Source organism: Zea mays, chromosome 8 (genome assembly GCF_902167145.1).
Source record: "Zea mays cultivar B73 chromosome 8, Zm-B73-REFERENCE-NAM-5.0, whole genome shotgun sequence".
NCBI lineage: Eukaryota > Viridiplantae > Streptophyta > Magnoliopsida > Poales > Poaceae > Zea > Zea mays.
This window is the reverse complement of record NC_050103.1, coordinates 108,461,545-108,480,205: the sequence shown is the minus strand read 5'-3', so window position 1 is coordinate 108,480,205 and position 18,661 is coordinate 108,461,545. Positions and strand designations below refer to the sequence as shown.

General features: G+C 41.9%; 1 protein-coding gene and 1 long non-coding RNA gene across 3 annotated transcripts; one reads left to right on the top strand and one right to left on the bottom strand.

The window, feature by feature from the left end:
• Positions 1–339: 339 nt before the first annotated feature.
• LOC109942011 (uncharacterized) lies at positions 340–3,568 on the bottom strand. Of its 2 annotated transcripts, none has more exons than XR_004852009.1 (4): positions 3,107–3,568; positions 2,198–2,316; positions 1,373–1,438; positions 340–813 (listed from the first exon to the last, which is right to left on the bottom strand). It is a non-coding gene; the product is annotated as an uncharacterized lncRNA (long non-coding RNA). The 2 variants fall into 2 exon arrangements; XR_002749079.2 differs by having other exon boundaries at positions 404–813; positions 2,198–2,311; positions 3,107–3,541.
• Positions 3,569–6,436: 2,868 nt separating this feature from the next.
• On the top strand, positions 6,437–17,766 carry LOC100281565 (LEC14B). Its single transcript, NM_001154484.2, has 10 exons — positions 6,437–6,622; positions 7,122–7,533; positions 7,682–7,801; positions 8,838–8,915; positions 9,541–9,717; positions 14,775–14,852; positions 15,567–15,739; positions 16,113–16,268; positions 16,874–16,934; positions 17,369–17,766. The coding sequence occupies exons 2-10, from the start codon at positions 7,153–7,155 to the stop codon at positions 17,525–17,527; spliced, it is 1,383 nt and encodes a 460-aa protein (NP_001147956.2). The 5' UTR covers positions 6,437–6,622; positions 7,122–7,152; the 3' UTR covers positions 17,528–17,766.
• The last annotated feature ends 895 nt before the right edge of the window (positions 17,767–18,661 follow it).

Genomic DNA, 18,661 nt, shown 5'->3' with positions numbered 1-18,661 from the left:
CGATTCGGATCGCCGTACCTTCGCGGTTATGAAGACTTGGTCACTTTTCTACAACGTAAGTCAAGATGTGAACACTATGGATAAACATGATGTTGTATTGATGAGATGATGAAATTAGACTAGATGCAAATAGAGTCTATTAATACTTAACATGGCGTTAAAAGATTGAAAGTAAGGACTCACTTTAGTAAGCTACTTCTGCAAAAGTATAAGTTGATTTTTGCTAAAGCCTCTCCTTGACTCCTATTTATCCAGCATACCCTTGAGAGTCTTTTCCTTAGTCGGGTAAGACTTGCTGAGTATTCCATACTCAGGGTTTATCCCTTTGTTGTTTTTAGGTGAGGAAGCGACAAATTTTTGTTGCTTTTGCTCCAAGGTGGTACCAAATGAGGAAAAACAAGACTGAAGTGCGGGAGGACTCGGTCCTCCACTTAGGATCTTTTGCTTATAACTTATCGGGAAGAGTCTGTGCCTCCCTTGGTTTGTATAATATTACTACTCTGCACTCACTTTTAGTTCTGGTCTGTAATAAAATAACTCAAGCTTGCTTTTGAAATAAATGTAAGATTATGTAATTGCTTCCGCATTTCTTTATCTCCGATGTTCTGTAATGTCTGCAAGACGGGTGAAACGTTCCTGGTGAGGTAAGGAAAGATACCGAGCTTGTCAAGTGACTTAGGAACATCTACAGGGTGTCTGATGTCTGTTAGACAAGGACAACTGTAGGTGGGCCTAGTTACTTGGGAGGTTCCGTCACACTCCACTCCACCATCTAGTTTAATTATTGGGGGGACCATTGACCTGACGCTCCAACTACATTAGAGAACAGAGAACACATGAGTGCTATACATGGAAAAGAAGAGAAAAAAATCATCATCACTACATAAATATATAATGGCCAAAGAAGGAGTAACAAAGAACTAAACATTCTACACAGAATCTTAATATATGAATATGCAAATATAAGGACTAGACAATCTAGCATTCAGTTTCTAAACCCTAAATCAACCTCAACGAAGTCAGTGCCAATGGAAAATAGACATGCTTACTAACAAAAGGTGTAGGTACATGGAGTATAGAATATTGTCTAAGAATATTGCACTATATCTAATCTCAAACTAATTTCTATTGTTCCAGAAACAAGACAAATACGACATCACCCTTTCCTACACCGACGCTTTTCAAGTAATTTGAAAGCTATCAGAAAGCACAACATAACACATTAGACTGCCCAAGCTCTGCACACATTGCATTCAATGGCGGATGACGACACAAAGTTAAGGTGTTGCTATCACAACATCGAATGGAAATTCACAACACAGTTTAAAGCAAATCATTACTAAAAAAAATAAAGGATGAGTGTGAAAAATACCTTATTCAACTATGATCATAATCCATTTACAGCCAAATGTCATATAGAGATGGCAGACCCGTATCACTGCATCAATGTACATGAAACAGGTTTTAGAAACAAAATCTTAATAAATTCTTGAAACTTGAAAGCATGACACAATATACAATATTAGCACCCACTGGTTATGGCCAAACAAAAGAAGGAAAACCATGTACAACAGTTATGGCTGGAAAGGCTCACAAGAATATATTAAGTCTGAATATCAATAAATTGTGTATTTCAGTCATCATACTAGCAATACCCTGTAGAATGGAGGCAGTAACCTATATATGGAATGTAAGCAGTTTAAGACAAACAAGGTTAATCGAAACAAAATAGATAAAACAAGAATGCCATGTACAATCTCTACTTCAAAAAAGATAAATTTACTGCTCCCAGATCGAGAACTCAATGGATGTGTAAAGTTTCCAAAGTTTCAGTCGGACACCATCGACAACGAGACTATGAATGCTGCATCACCTGAACATTGTTGCAGAGTTCAAATAGTGGAACAACAAGCAGTTTTAAATTCCTTAGAACAACAAAATACTCTCGGATAGGTGAACAATGACAAGTTTCTTGCACTCCTGTTCAACGAATTGGTCATTCTAGTTATGATCATAACAGCATAGGTAAGAAATTCTCCAGAGCAACAATGTACCATGGGAGTAATATATGGAGGACAGTAAGGATTAAAGATACATCAGTATCATGTGGATAAATATTATCTACATTGTCCTAGATGTCATAGGTGTTGATAAATATTATATGCACTCTCAGGATGAGGAACAATTTCATTATAACCTTCATTTTTCATGATAGAAAGCACAATCTCCATGTCACTTATATTCATTTGGCAACCATACGTCTTGTGATAGATGCGTCCCTTGGTTGAAGTTGAAGTTGTTGAACCAGACACTAAACTAGACAAAGCAAAAACATTAGATTGTTATATTCCACACAAGTAGCAATCACCACAAGCTCACACTAAACTAGACAGTTGAATATGATACATGGGAACAACGAATGTTTTCAGCTCGGAACTGCTACTATAAGAAATAGAACCACCAATGATCGGAGAGAGTGGTTTAGCTTGGAATTGGTGCATAGTTACTGCCAACTACCAATTAGTCTATTTTGCAACCTTCATAAACACCAAAGGCAATTCAAAACTGGTGCATAGTTACTGCCAACTACCAATTAGTCTAGTTTGCAACCTTCATAAACACCAAATGCAGTTCAAAACTGCTTGACGCAATACCATCCCGAAGAATCATACTACATATATTATATATTTCGCACTGGTCAGTGGATGGATAATCTAACAAAATGGTATTTAACATATGTATTTATAGCTTTACAAATGGTCTGATAAATAAGTTTCCACTAATTATCATCTTTCATATATCCTCTTAATGTACCATGAAATTTAATCTTGGCAAAGAAAAAGATGGTGTCAGACCTCTAGAACGCATCCATAGTCCTTACTTCTTAAGTCATCAACAACCAAAATAAATTCAAAACCAAAGTTACTGAATGTGATCATGCTACAAGCAATTTCCATGCCCCATAACAAGCCTACAACTAGATAGGCACCAGATCCACACATCACTAGTAAATTCTCCTCAAAATCTAGTGATAATTTTCCCTAGAAATTCACAATACCCACTAATACACAATTAAAGCAATTATTACAAGAGAACCTACACTTACAATACCATGACTGAGCAGAACCATCTAAGTGGCCAGGGCACTGGACAGGAGCGTGGGGCGTAGCTCGGACAATGGCCCTGGGCGGAGGCATGGAGCTCCGTTGGGCGGGGGTGGGTCTGCCGGGAGAAGCTCCTGGCCCGGCCTGGGCGGACCTCAGCACGGCGGTTTGGGGCATAACAGGGCGGTAGGCGTCTGGGCGAAGCTCAGCCTTGGCGTTCCCCGATGTCGCGCCCGCGACTCAGTGGAGGCAGGAGACGGAAGGCGGACGGGGGCGTGGTCGCATAGGACGATCGACGACGGAGTTGGTGCTAGGCGGAGGCTCGGCCGCGGAGGCTCGACGTCGGCCGTCGGTGGCTTGGCTCGCTAGTCTGATGCGGCAGGAGTAGGAAATGTTATTAGGGTTAGGGATTATAATATTTTTTTGTTGATATCTTGTTAGCGGTAGAGGGGCTTCACTCGTGTGGGGATTTTGACACAATTTTAACTATTAACATCTAAATCGACGGTATTAACTTTTTAACACTACTTCTATTGTTCTTGTTAATAATAAATCATTTAACTAGTTCTTTATTTGTTTTGGCGCTACTTTTCACGTAATAAGTACTTTTTCCAAAAAAATGTCATACATATGAATATAAGATAAACAAAATATCTAATTAAAATAAATAAATATTTATTTTTTATTTGTAATATAGCCAAGACGAGTGTATATTATTTGCGCTATTTTTTGAAAATTAAAATATAAATACAACATATTCTGATATGATTTTGTTTTATTACGTATAAGATAAATAAAAACCTATTTTGTATTTGTCATAGAGGAAGGCCATGCATACACTATTTATGTTGTATTTTAGAAAATTAAAAATATAATTATAGTATCTTTTGATATGATCATGCGTAAAAAAATCTAAAACAGACTTAAATCGTGAAAGATATTAATTTCTAAATGAAGAGGCAGATTTCTAATGAAGATGTAGAGTTCGTGTTCAGCTTGAAAAGAGGAGTCGATGACTAACCTAAGACTAAGACTCCCACAACATTAACTATTTATGTAGGATATCTGAACATGGATGATTCTTTTTTAAAAAAATCATCATATGTTAATGACATATGTGCTTTGTTATGGCAATTTATTTTGTTGAGAAGGTTATGGCAATTTACTCGTACGACGATTTTATATTGTCATAGAAAATTATCATAAAAATGTTGCTAGAGTATATTATGACAGTTTTAATGACAGAGGTTAAATTTTTGTCACTATACTACGCCATCTTCTGAAAATCGTCATAAACAAGGTGATATAATGACGAATTACTCTAGTGTCATCGACTATTCGTCATAGAAGGTCATAAATGTTGTAGTGATAATAGCCGATTGTTTCAAGTACTACAAATGATGCCAAGTGTGTTAGAAATTCGGTGACTTGCAGTTAGTTTCTGCGGCTGAATTACATCATATTATCAAACCTTGGCCTTTCAGAGGATGAGGATTGGATTTTATTGAAGAAATCCATCCTTCATCATCAAAAGGCATCAATTCGTGTTAGTCACCACATATTACTTTACCAAATGGACTGAAGTCGTTGCTCTGAAGAACATGACACATAGAGAGGTAATTGGGTTGATAACTGGCATATCATTCATAGACTTGGCATTACTCAGACTTTGACCATAGACCAGGGGACTTCTTTTATATCAAATGAGGTACATAAGTTTGCTGAATCATATAAGATCAAGTTGCTCAATTCGTCTCCATATTATGCTCAGGACAATGAGAAGGCCGAGTCTAGTAATAGGACATTGATTAGCCTTATAAAAAGAAAATATCTGATCATCCTAAGCATTGGCATAAGGTTTTGTCTGAAGCTTTATGGGCTCATAGAATATCTAAACACCATGCTACTAAAGTTTCTCCTTTGAGCTTGTTTTTGGCAGGAAGCGGTTTTGCATGTGGAGGTAAGCCTAAATGTTGTCAGGTTCGCCAGTCAGAATGATGTAACTGTCGGTGATTATTATAATTCAATGATAGACTATATTGATGAAGTGACCAACAAGAGATTGATAGCTCTAGGAGAAATAGAAAAGACAAGATCATGGTCGGCAAAGCTTACAACAATAAGGTCAAGGCTAAGTCATTCCAGGTTGGAAACCTGGTATGAAAGACCATCTTGCCATTGAGGAACAGAGACCGGAAGTTTGGAAAATAGTCGCCAAGCTAGAAAGGTCTTTAAAAGATCACACATGTAATATCATTACCTGGAAACACTTATATATTACAAAATTACAAGGTGAGGACTTGTCCAATGCGCTGAACGAACGTTTTTGGAAGCAATATCATTGTAGTACGTGGCAAGATGCTTAAAAGAACCGATGTGGTCACGTCGAGTTGATTACATCATGTGCTAGTGCTTTTGGTTCACCCAGCTCCTCCAAAAGAAAGAGGGACATGTGTTGAGCACCATTTGTGGTACTGGGCATAGTCAGATGGTCCGACCTTGAGGATCGGATGGTCCAGCACGAGGACAGTCCGCCCGTAGGCGTGGACGGTCCACGAATAGATCAGATTAGGCACAACTAATCTGTTTTCCACGCGATTTGCCCCTCTAAATCCGGTGTTGCTGTTGGGAGACGTCTAGAAACGGATCTAGATCTCCCTCCTATATATATTAAGGGGTACGACCGATACAATCACCAACAATTAATCAAACAATCAATTTATCTTCCGTTCTTTACCTTTTGCCCTAGGTGTGGACAATAACATAGTTTCCCCTCTAATCTTCATCTCTCTCCGGCTCTATGTCGTTTAGAGGCGTCTTGGATGGTCTGCCGATCCCAAAATAAATCCTATAACCTCTCCTCCTCGATGGGTCCCTTCCGGAAGCGAGATCTAGGTGTTGTTGGCGAACTCCATCGCCTCTACACGCGTGGACCGTTCGCCCATCAGGCGTGGACCGTACGACTTGTCTGCAGAAACTCTAACTCCTGCGCCAGGTCGCGGACCGTCCACGCTGCCGTAGAGAGCACCGCCATTAATGCACATTGTAGTGATTGGCGTATAGATTGGCGCCTACAAATACTAATAGCAATTTTCTCCCATTCTTCACTTTGTTTTCTTATGCGTGAGGTGTGATTGTGTCCGCGAGCATCATCACCAATGCATATCGTAGTGATTGACGGTTAGATCGGCGCCAACAAATACTAATGGCAAATCTCTCCCGTTCATCACTTTGTTTTCTTATGCGTGAGGTGTGACTGTGTGTGCAAAGAACCGCTTGCTACCAGCAAGAAAACCCTCTACAAGCCCTTTTTTTTTTGTTATCCGGTCCGCCCAGGCTCTTCCCATTCTCCGGCGCTTCCCTCTGTCCCTTGGCTCGCTCTGGCGTGGTTCTCCCGTCCCCTGGTGCGTGCGCGCTTCTCGCTCTCTCGTGGCGGCGACTGGGCGACTATCGCCTCCGCCCTACAACAGTTGCTCAGGTCTTCTTTGGGCCCTTCGCCGGGGACAAGCACCCACCGGGTACGCCTATCCCTTTTCTTCCCCTAACATCTATTTGTCGAATCTGATGTAGTTACAAGTGTAGTGTACATGTAGTATTATCCCTGCTAACTCTTTTTTTTGGGCAAAAATTATCGTGTGTACATGTGTATACCCATGCCCTTTACTGGGTTCCCCCTGATAGCTAGTAATTATCAGTAGTAAAATCTTTGTTCCTGCATGTTCGCGGATGCAGTTTCACTGTTTTAAAATATTTTATGATGCAATACCACAATTTATAGGGTGTATTTAGAGTAGAAACCAGAGGTTTGAATCGGGCTTGTGAATTCTAGTTAAAAAAGCACATTCAACGAACAAACTGGCCAACATAAGCTGCTCCTGACCTTAAAAAACAGGCTGCTCTCACGTGATATGTGTCTTTTATGCAATTGCAAAGATGTAACAAATTTCGTTGTTCCTTGGAAACATTCCGATTTCTATAAACAAGCCTTTGAGTCTGAATATTGATAAGTGTTTGCAGAGAAAATCAATAAATACATCGGCCTGAAAGAATGGGTTATGGCATGAGTAGGCTAGACGATGAATACTATGAGGCTGAAGGGCAGAATACTGGTGGATCTGGCTCAGTTCAAGTGAACGATGAGTTTGCAACACTACATAATGATATTTTTCATATGACCCGAATGAGATCAGGACTTACTGAAAGCTACAAGTCCATGGGTACCAACAGAGGCATAATATCAACTGCCAAGTTATTATCTCGAAGGGAAATTGATTGTTCTGGAAAGGGGATGTTCTCTTCTGGTGACCGTGCATTTGTTCTAGGTCGTCATGTTCCGATGAACAATCCTGAATTATTGGATAGGATGGATTCTCGTGCTTACGTTTCACAGTTTTCTGCTGATGGTACTCTTTTTGTTGCTGGTTTTCAGGTATGCTATGCTCAACCAACAATAGTCGAGGTTTTAAACAAGTTCAAGTCAGAATTTCCTGGTGTTTACTTTTTCTGTCATCATGTTATGCATTTTTAAAGTTAAAATTTATAGACGTAGTATAAATAACATTTCTTTTCATTTTCAGGGAAGTCACATAAGAATATACGATGTTGATAGAGGCTGGAGCATACACAAAGACATTCATGCTAGGTGTTTAAGATGGACAATCAGTGATGTATCCTTATCACCTGATCAGCGGTATCTTGTAAGTTTCTCCTGGATTTAATAAGTTTAGCTTATCACCCTTATTCTACATGCTTTGTTCAGTTTTGGTTTGCATGTAACTCTATTTTGCAACTTTTCATCAGTCAGCATTGTAGATAAATCTCTTTCATTATTCTTCTTATCAAGAAGAAATATTTCATATGCAACTCTGTTCAACAGGTGAATAAACCAAAGAGTACCAGATGTGGTTACATGTTTTACAACAAGTTTTCATTTTTTTTATTATTGTATCTTTTGACGGGAGAGCATATGGGCTGGGAGCTGGGTAGTTCCGGTTCTTCTAGTGGAAACATGTTGCAGTTGGGAAATGGATGTTTCACATGGACAATATCATAGAGGCTAGCATCCAAAGATGAGTTGTGCAATATTGACCTTACCTATGTCTGGCTACCAAGATGAAATGCATCGAAGTTGTTCCAACCATTACATCAACTACAATGACTGGAAGTACCTGTAGGACAATGAAGTTTACAGGGACATTTGAGACTTCGTCTAGTCCATTTGGTCCTTTCATGACATAATGCTACATATTTTGTTTGTTGGTATGAGCACGCCTTAGAGGTTTGCAAAGGGCCTCTAGCGTAATGGTTAAGGCTTCCGAGTAGCACCTCCAGGTCCCTGGTTCGATCCCCCTCAGGGGCGAATTTCGGGCTTGGTTAAAAAAATCCCCTCGCTATGCCCTGCCTGCTCCCGGGTTACGTCCTGCGCGCCACCTTCTGGCTGGGCCGTTGCAGAGTGGGCGGTGACGACCTGCTAGTGATGGGGGGCCAAGGTTCGGGGATCTTCTCGGCCGGGACCATGTTTCGGTCTCTTCTGCCGAGAGGGCGGTCTTTCCCTCCCCACCGAGTTTATTTTACGCCTTAGAGTTTCGAAATGCATTCTAGCTCTTTATGTTTGCATATCATATTATCCTTTATGTATATCTCTACTTCACCAATCTGTGGAATGCTCTCTCTTGCTCCCCATTTTTGCTTGCATATCAAGCCCAATAATTGTTTTTCATTGTAAATATGCAGGCCTACTCTAGTCTGGCACCTATTATCCATATTGTCAATGTTGGGAATGCGGCAAGAGAATCCTATGCTAACGTCACTGTGAGTTCTTACTAGGTTCTTGCAATTTGCACTCATTCGCTTTTCAAGTTTTTTTATGATAAAAAGTGGGCACAGTTGGGTTTGCTTTGGACTTTCACATGCCTGGTTGCGCAGCAAACAATGACTCTGTAGAAACATGTTTCTTTTAATAATACGATTTTTATGTTAATCATCTATAACTGCATTTCATTTTAACTTCCATTGCAAATAAACAGAGCAAGATATGCAAGCACCAAACCTATTTTAGTGAAGGAACCTCTGTGGATTTAGTTGTTGTTTCTTGGTAAAACATTAGTGAACTCATTAACTTTTTATTTCTTAAAGTTGGCATTGAATCCATCAGCTGGATGGTGCTAATATTAGAAGACAAGATGTACCCCCCCCCCCCCTACTGTGTTTATCATTTAGTTTAATTGATGAACCTTGGAATATATTGATGAGCTCAGTAAGTGATAGAGCTTATATATATGTATTTGGGGATGATATTCACTTTGTTTTGCAGTTAATTACTCTGGGTGTTTAAAATCAGTTACAATACCTTTTGGAGATGTACCATGTTAGATGTAATCCTTCACTGTTTATTTTACTTAGTCAACAGTAATCACAATTTTACATCTTTCTGTAGGACATCCATGATGGATTGGATTTTTCACAGCATGAAGATGTTCAATATTCATTTGGAATATTTTCTGTAAAATTTTCCTCTGATGGACGGGAACTTGTTGCTGGCAGCAATGATGACTCAATATATGTCTATGATCTTCATGCAAACAAATTGACATTACGTTTATCTGCTCATACAGTATGAAAATTGCTTACTTTCTTGCTTATATTTCCTTTGTTTTTTCATTTGATCTACTCCCTCCCAAAAAGGATGCAATCGAGCTTTCTACCAAGGCAATCTATCTCAGCTTTGACTAAATACATACAAAAAACTATTTATGATATCTAATAATAATAATTAGATTCACAATGAAGTATCATACCTATTAAGAGTCATAAATATTAATAACATTCTCTATAAACTTTTTTTTTGACCGGGAAAACTGTAGGGGAAGCCCCTACAGCGGCGGCAATTTTATAAATATAAATATAGGAAAAGAAATGGTATAGGAGGGCTGTACAGACAAGGAAGAGAAAAGAGAGGAGAGGAAGGGGGAGCACAAACCTGACTTACCTAGACAAAGAAAGAAAAGATAGACAAACAAAAGAGAATAGAAAAAAGCTAGCTACCATCCAAACAATCAAGGGAAAAAACAACTGGGGGGAACTATAAGGAGGAAAGCCAATTGGCTCACTAAGTTCTTCACATCAGTAGGCATTTTCTATAAACTTAGTCAAACTTAAGGAACTTTGATTCACTCCAAACACAATTCTATCCTTTTTGGGCTGGAGGTAGCAAATTACATTTGCTTAATGGAGTCCTTTTTCTAGTTCACATCTGACTCTTGGTAGATTGGGGTTGATCTATAACTCTATTTTCTTAATTTGGTTATGCTGTGTTATCTGATTGCTCCAAGAAAAATCAGTTGGTGCTTGTACAAATGCAATTGTTATGTCCCTCCCCCTTTTCTGCTAGCTGCAGTGTTGATATCCAAACTGTAGACTTGAGTTTCAGAAGAAAGAAGTGCTATTCATGGATCCGAAGGTAGTGTTGGGGAAGTGGGCCATCGCTTGATTCCTGGAGGCCCTTGGGAGGAAGGCCCTTGGAGGATGTTCTGACGGGGTCCCTTTGGGGACCTACAGAAGAACTATCAGGAGCAGCCCTGAAGGGCCCCTCTGAAGGTTGCTAGCTAGACAGAAGCAGCCATCAGAGGGAGCCCCCTCAATGTTCACCAAAGGGATCCTCTGTTGGAATCCCCCAGGATGGATCTGGAATCAGTAATGGCCAATGAGGATAGTTGTCCCTAGAATCCATCGGCGGATGGATGTTATTAGGGTGTGCCAAAGGACAGGAGGGGTCTGACCTTAGCTCCCTCCCATGTCAGAACACAGTACTCTCTGTTAGAGAAAGGTCTGTCCTAGGATGGAGGGATGAACACCAGAGCTGGATATCTTGGGACAATCCGTTCCATATTTATGGAAGAAGGATGGAGTGTGGGTGTGGGGAGACTTTCAGTGGACAAGAAGGGGTCGTGTTCCCTATTTTAATTTCTCGAACAGCACAGGAGAGCTGCGTGTCATTTTATCAAGAAGGAAAAAGGTACAATCTGCATACAGAGAATGGGAGACTAAGCGCCTGATTGGATCCTGTGTCTGGATGCGCAGGCTCTGATGGCCCTGGCTGTCCGCATACGGCAGCTTCCTGCATACCAACGGATGCAACCAAATGGTTACAAAATGGTTTGTTTTGCATTCACTCATGCAACTTACGTCTCCTATGTGCAGGCAACCAAACAGAAGCTCAGACAGAGTCAACATATATGGTGGTCCAAGACGAGACGGTGAGGTTAACCAAACAAACGGTAAAATAAGCCCCTCCCGAACAAACCGACACATACTGTTAGAGAAGTATAGGTGTGTATATCTTTGTACTCACCTCACTTGTACACCAAGCCATACTCCTCCTGAACACACCGACACATTCCTGTTAGAGATATGTATAGGCGTGTATATCTTTGTACTCACCTTACTTGTACATCAAGCATACATCCTACTTGTACACCAAGCCACACAACCTATATACTAAAAGGTCACCATCTGCTATGGGTGTGTGGTGTCTCCCTAATTCTTCACATGGTATCATGAGTCCGAGCCTAACCCTGGCTCCACTCTGCTGCTTGCGTGCCTCACCCCACCCCTTAGCTATCGACCCTTACTTATGGCGCCACTGGCTCCCTTCCCCTCTCTGTTTGCCATCCCAAACCCTAGGGCGCCGCTGCCCCCTCCCTCCCCCCTCCCTGTACATCTTTGGTCGAAGCCACCGATCTCTTCTTTTGGGTACCTATCGCCGCTCCTCTTCCTGGTCGTTGTCGCACTTCTTCTGATGGCGCCACCGAACTCTAGTGACTCCAGCACCACGTCCACGACAGAGGACATCCCCTCCAGTAACCAGGAGCAGCTGGTGGTGATTGTCCACCTTTGTGCCACCGTCTGTGTCAAGTCCCACATCCCCATGACATTGGAGATGCAAAACTCCAACTACACTAAGTGGGCATCCCACTTCAAGTCCTTATGTTGCAAATTTTGCCTCAAGCCGCACATCGATGGCACAGGCTTTGCCAATCCCACTGACCCTCAATGGGATCAAGTAGACTGATGTGTTCGCAGTTGGATATTTGGCTCCATCGATGGCTTCGTCCTCGGCTTCACCATGGACGATGACGACCAGACTGCGTGCAATCTCTGGGTTACCATCAAGAACCTTTTCCGCGCCAACAAGGAGCCTCAGGCCATCTTCCTCATCCATGAGTTTCACTCCATGCAGCAGGGTGACACTTCCATCAACTCCTATTGCTAGCATATGAAAACCATTGCCGACACCCTCCGTGATGTCAGTCATCCAGTCCAGGACTCTGATCTCGTCCTCAACCTTCTCCGTGGCCTCAACCGTCGCTTTTCTCCAACATTGTGGACATCATTGCCAACTCCACGGTGCTACCCAACTTCACCACGACATGCAACATGTTCACCCTCAAGGAATTGTGCCTTGCCAACAAAGACAAGGTCTCCTCCGGTACCTCAATTGTTGCCACTGGCTGCACCACTTTGGATGGGTGTCTTAGCTCCATCGCCACTACAAAGTCTAGCGCCCCTGTCCCCTGCCCCTGATGGCAAGCCAAAGGGCAATAGTGGTCGACGCTCGAACAAAGGCAAGGGTGGCAATGGTGGCGGCTACAACGGCGGCCCAGTCGACAACTAGCCCCCTCGCAGGGGCAGGTCTCTTCAAGTGTTTTTTCTTGGAAGCATCGTTGAGGCGCCTCCACTCATTCTGTGGGGTTTTTATGAGGAAACTTCACCTAGGCTTGTGACGGCGGCACTCAACATCGTGTCTTTCTTGAAGGCGACACCTAGAAGATCTTGCACCGCTTTGATGGATGTCGATCTGCCAATTCGCGTGGCTGATCTGCAAGCCCTGGGTTTTCGACGAGGCTGAGCTCTCTCTAGCTCACGATTTTCTTGTGGCACATCTCAGGTTCTTTTGGAGTGGATCTGCAGTGGTGAAGTCGGAGCTGCTTTGGTTTTGAGGGTGCAACAAAGCTCCACAACGATGGCAAATTGTTCTTTTTCTCAAGAGGTCGTGGCTTGTTGCGAGTGAGTGGCAGCTTAGTATGGGCTTTGACTGAGGTTTTTTGTGGGAAGTCGGAGTTGCTTATCACTATCTTGGGATTAAGCTCGGCAACGATGGCGCACGGTAGGCTACATTGGTTGTGTGACACTTTTGTGTATTTGTGGGTTGCTTAGGGTTAGCTATCTGGGCTGTTATGTTTAGGTATTTTTGGTGGGTTTCCCTTTAATAAACTGTGCCATTGTGAGGTTTTTAGGCTTGGTTTCCTTCATAATCTGGGTTAATTCTATCTCTCCTTTAATTGAAAGGCAAAGATCCTGCCATTGCGTTAAAAAAGAAATATGAGAGTCTCTAACCAAGGATAGAAATAAAACATGACGGAGAAATGCTTATTAGCTATCAAGTAGGGTCACTGAATTATGAGCTGGAGTGTAAGACGTGGACGAGTGGCTGTGGCATGCATTTAAGTCAAATTGAAGGGGTTTATAAAGGTGTTCTCTAGCTGGCTTCTATCTATAAGAAAGAAAAGGCAGATTTCTAGTGCCGAACTTCCGTATCTATTCCCAGGACTCATATCATGGTGTTGTATTTCAATTTCATCACAATTTGACAGTTTATGCTGTTCATGCTACCTTGCTTCTTGGTGACAATGTGTCCTCAAACCTAGATCCTCTCTGGTCCCTTCCATTTGCCCCACTCAATATCCCTCTTGGGCAGCTTACACCTTACAGCAGAATTACCGCAAACCCAACCAGCACTACAATATGTCAACCCCTTGGGGGCTTGTTCGGTTAGGATAATTCCTTGCTAGTCAAAATTAAATAGAAAGAGATTTAGTCCCCCCTCAATCCCCATGCAACCAAACAAGACCTAGAGTGGAATCTGGCACTGAGGCTTGGTAAAAAATAAAAAAAAAGATAATATTGCAGCTCAACGGTTCTGTCAGCAAAGTATATCTTGATTTTAGGTTCCCATTGGCCCCAACTCCAGTGCCACCCTCTTCACCTTGTGCTGTGTACCTACAACGTATGACTTTTTTGGAGAATGTGCTGAGCCCTGAGCGTGTTTTTCATCACAAAGATGAGTGTTCCAGTCCAGACTGACCTGAATGAAAGGGGCATAAAGAAGGTAAGGAGAGTTGAAAAACAACAAGCACAATGAGAACAAATAGCTAGAAGCCAGGAACTCAAAACTTTGGTGGTGATGAGTTCCTCTTGTTGTTGTCCACTTTCTCTGCATGTCGATGGCCATGTAAATGGTAGAGCATTGGAAGTTTTGGATGTGAAGTGAACTGTTGTTAAAGTCCACTGGAGTGAAGCTGACTTTTGCTTTTATATAGTAGCCAAAATAAGTTAGGCCATACAAACAAAAAATTTCCAATCATGATATCCTTTGTGCTATTTGTTGGACATTGTTGGATGACAAATGCAAAGGATTGTAAACTTCTATATGGATGTTTTATGATGCACCCCACAGAGGGGTGTAATATGAGTCTTTGCCACAGCTACAGAAATCTCACCTATTCGCTCTGTGACAGTGAATTGTTTACCACCTTGATAGTACTTGTATACTTCATATTTATCTATTTTGGTATATAGAATGATGTTATCATTTGATTTTGGTCTTTCCAGTCTGATGTCAATACAGTAGCATTTGCTGATGAAACCGGCCATCTCATATATTCTGGAAGTGACGACACTTTATGCAAGGTAGGTTGCTGTTCCTCAGATTTCTTCATCATATCTGAGTATATGCATGCCTAAGGTTTCTTTAGTGGCACTCCATGTTCTTTTTAGGAAAAAAATGTCAATTTTACTTCCTACTAGAAGGTTTTTAGTTGTCTGGATAACCCCTCAAAACTTTTTTTCAGTTCAGTTATAACCCTTGAATAATTGAAACAGTGTAACCTCATTCCCATCTAATGTTTCCCCCTGCCTTTTTTTTGTTCTACACAGGTAGTGTTATGCTATGTTATGAAAATTTTCATGACTATTAGTATAGGTTGGAGGCTTTGGAGCACTTGAAACTGCTTTAACCCCCAAGATATGAAAACATTGGAAGATAGTAAACAAGATGAAGCTATTTCATAGCATACTGGGTGATGTTATCTACCGTCACTATAACTTAAAATGCAACTTTAACAAGGAGAAAAGAAAACAAATGTTATTAGGGATTGAAGTGTCCTAACTTTGGTAATTTGCGGGCTAATATGAGCCAAAAGTTTTGAGGGGTTATATGTGTTAGAATGAGAGTATGAGACCATGAATGGACGGATGTTCAGTTATGGATTTTTTGCAGTCCTGTTTCAGTTCTTTAGGGCTGGATATTCTGAGATCACCTTGGGAACATAAATAAAATTGTTTAATGTTCTAAATTGCACTCATTTCAGCAGTGCTACGGTATGTGATCTTTGTAGTCTGCAGGTCTGGGACAGGCGGTGTTTGTCCGCAGGACAGGCTGCCGGAGTTTTGACTGGACATTTGCATGGGATAACACATATTGATAGTCGTGGAGATGGCCGAAGTTTCATATCCAATGGAAAAGATCAAGCAATCAAACTGTGGGATATCAGGAAAATGATGTCCAATGCTGATAGGTACTTTCTGAATCTAAATATAAGTCCACCTAGTCATCCGCTCTTCTACCAACATAAATTCATATACCATTTTGCCTTATCCTTTTGGCTTTGCTACTTCTTTTCCTTGTAAATGTGCTGACAATGATTTATGGGCAATGCAATCATAATACCACCCACATTACTCCATGTGTACGAGTCCAAATGAACTTCTATGTGGAATGGGAGTGTTAAGGCACCAATGTCAAATGTGTCTGATGTACACGAGGATTATGTGTTGTTACCCTCAATAGCGGCCAGTTTGCTGACTCCATGTTCTTATCTTAAAGGAGCTGTTCGACCTTAGATTAAGTGGTCATCTTACAGTATAAAATTAGTTTATTCTTCTATGCAGTTGTGCAGATGGAGCCCCAGCCTGGGACTACAGATATTCAAGGTATCCGCATCAACATAAACAGTTAAAGCATCCGCATGATCAGTCAATAGCGACGTACCGTGGACATACAGTCCTCCGGACATTGATCCGTTGCTACTTTTCTCCTTCGTATAGGTAACCCTTTTTACCTCCATTCCGGTATGATTTTGTTGACAGTTTCACTATTGATGTCCCCTATTGTAGGATCAACCAATAATATTTCGATTTTTAAGTGCTATTTATCCAATTATAGAGTATAGCTGGGTGCTCACGTCATTACAGCAACAATAATAAAACCTTTTAGTCCCAAACAAGTTAGGTTAGGCTAGAATTAAAACCCAATCGAAGCCACAAATCAATGTTTAGCCATATGGATATTTGTTTTCCATTCGCTCCTATTCAAAGTTATTATCTTTGGATATATTCCATCCTTTTAAGCCTCTTTTTCAGTCTCTTCCCATATGAACCATGGCCTTGCCTGTCTGTCTTTCTCGTTACTATCATGTCTTAGAATCCCATCACACACCGTTGTTATTGGAGATCTCTTCATTGGACATGTCTAAACCATCTCAATTGGTGTTAGATTTTTTTTTTCAATTGATGTTATCCCTAATCTATTACGTATATCATCGTTCCGGATTCGATCCCTTTTTCTTGTATGGCCATAAATTCAACATAACATATGTATTTTCGCAACACTTTCTGTTCACATCACTGATGTGTGAATTTTGTTTATGCAGCACTGGGCAAAAGTACATATATACAGGGTCGTATGATTCCAATGTTTGCATCTATGATGTGGTATATATCTTCCCGACACGCACTTCATTTATACCATACCATTTCTTGGGGTAGTCTGTCTGCACCATGCATTCATAGGCACCTGCCGTGGATTCATGCATACATAATTATCTAACGCATGAGAGCTGTGGTTTTTCTTTTCCAACTACTACTACTTGATAATTTATGCAGTAGTCTCATGCATTGGATGATTATGCATGGACACGTGACATTAACCCACCTGTCCATAGGTACCTGGTGGAGATAGTCTCCATCCATTTTTTTTCCTGAATGCATGCCTATGCCATTTTTTTACAGCAGTTGATGAAGAAGCTCCTTTTTCCTGCCGAGAAATTGTGCATGATCTGACGAAAACACAGAACACAACCGCATAAGTTACTAGTGATAGACAATGCCGGTTGATTCTCAGTTTCGTTTCGTGGTTCGTGCTGCAGGTAAGTGGATCCCAGGTTGCGAAGCTGAAATGGCATCAAATGGCGATTCGGGACTGCAGTTGGCACCCATTTGAGCCCACGCTTGTGAGCTCATCCTGGGACGGCCGGGTAGTGAAATGGACCAGCGCACGTGATGAAGGGGCTTCTGATGTCGATTGAGTTGAGTCGACCGTGCAGGTGCAGCGCGAGTGATCTTTACTGTTCGTGGTTGTGGGCTAAAAAAAAACATACCCAATCTTGCACTAAAAAAAAGGAGAGTAAGCACAGCTCGTAATAAAGAAAGAAGATCATGTGTTGCAGTGGTAATTTGTAAATGTAAATACTGAACTGAAACCATGTGGGCAGGACCGAGTGCATAAGCACCTTTGTGAATATGGTTGTTCCATAAAGCCTTTTCCATGTCCTTTGGAGGGAGCGTGTTTTTGTTGGCATTTGGTTTTCGACGTTCCGTTTTTTTTGGGTATGGGTATGGGCAATGCGCTTTTTTTAGAAGATGTTTGGTTTCTAGGGACTAATTTTTAGAAACGGGGAGATCTAGGGGTGCAGAGTACTCCACCAGTTTTTCTGATCCAACCCTCGCGCCAAAACTGCGAGCGAGGTGTCGCAAGGCATGAAAAGAAAACCCGCTGCCTTTTCCGCTAATAACAGGCAAAGCGGAAGCAAGCACACTGCACACACTTGTCGTCGCCGGCGTTTGTAGCGTGCCCATCAAGGCAAGAAGTGACCAAGCGAGACGACAAGAAGGTGATGAGCCCTGCTCTTCTTTTTTCACGCGTACCGCGTCGTCTGCTTTGTCGACGAACGAACCAGTACACTTTCACTCTGGCGCCTGACGTGACGCCGCTGCACATCCTCGTCACGCGGGGCAGTCAAAGGAGGGAGGCAGCAACGGGGAAGAGCAGTCGGCGGACCGAACAAAGCTGGATCTGCTGCTTTGTCCCAAGCCAGCAGCAGGTATCTGCCTGCCGAAGCAACCGCAAATGTGACCCAGCACGCTTTCCTCGGCAATCCGGTGTGCCGGCGGGACCATCTGCCACCACGGGCTCTCCTCCGATCCGGCTCTTTTACAGCTCGGTTGACGAGCGGACGCGTCGAGTTGCCGTCAGCGCTGCGTACTGTACGTACGTACGAGTAGGAGAACAGATCGCGAACGCGGGGCCGGGGGAAAGGAACGTAAATAAATGTGCATCATGCTCGTCACACCGCTGGCAGTAAATGTAAAGGCTGGGGCGCCATGTCGAGGCAGAGTACTGCGGATACGGTTACCTGCTGTTGCAATTCAGTAATTGCTTG

Excerpts from the sequence above, each read along its gene's own strand:
- LOC100281565 (NM_001154484.2), top strand. The coding sequence starts at position 7,153 with ATGGGTTATGGCATGAGTAGGCTAGACGATGAATACTATGAGGCTGAA. Across the intron at positions 7,802-8,837 it reads CACCTGATCAGCGGTATCTT|GCCTACTCTAGTCTGGCACC; the intron begins GTAAGTTTCTCC and ends GTAAATATGCAG. Across the intron at positions 14,853-15,566 it reads GTGACGACACTTTATGCAAG|GTCTGGGACAGGCGGTGTTT; the intron begins GTAGGTTGCTGT and ends TGTAGTCTGCAG.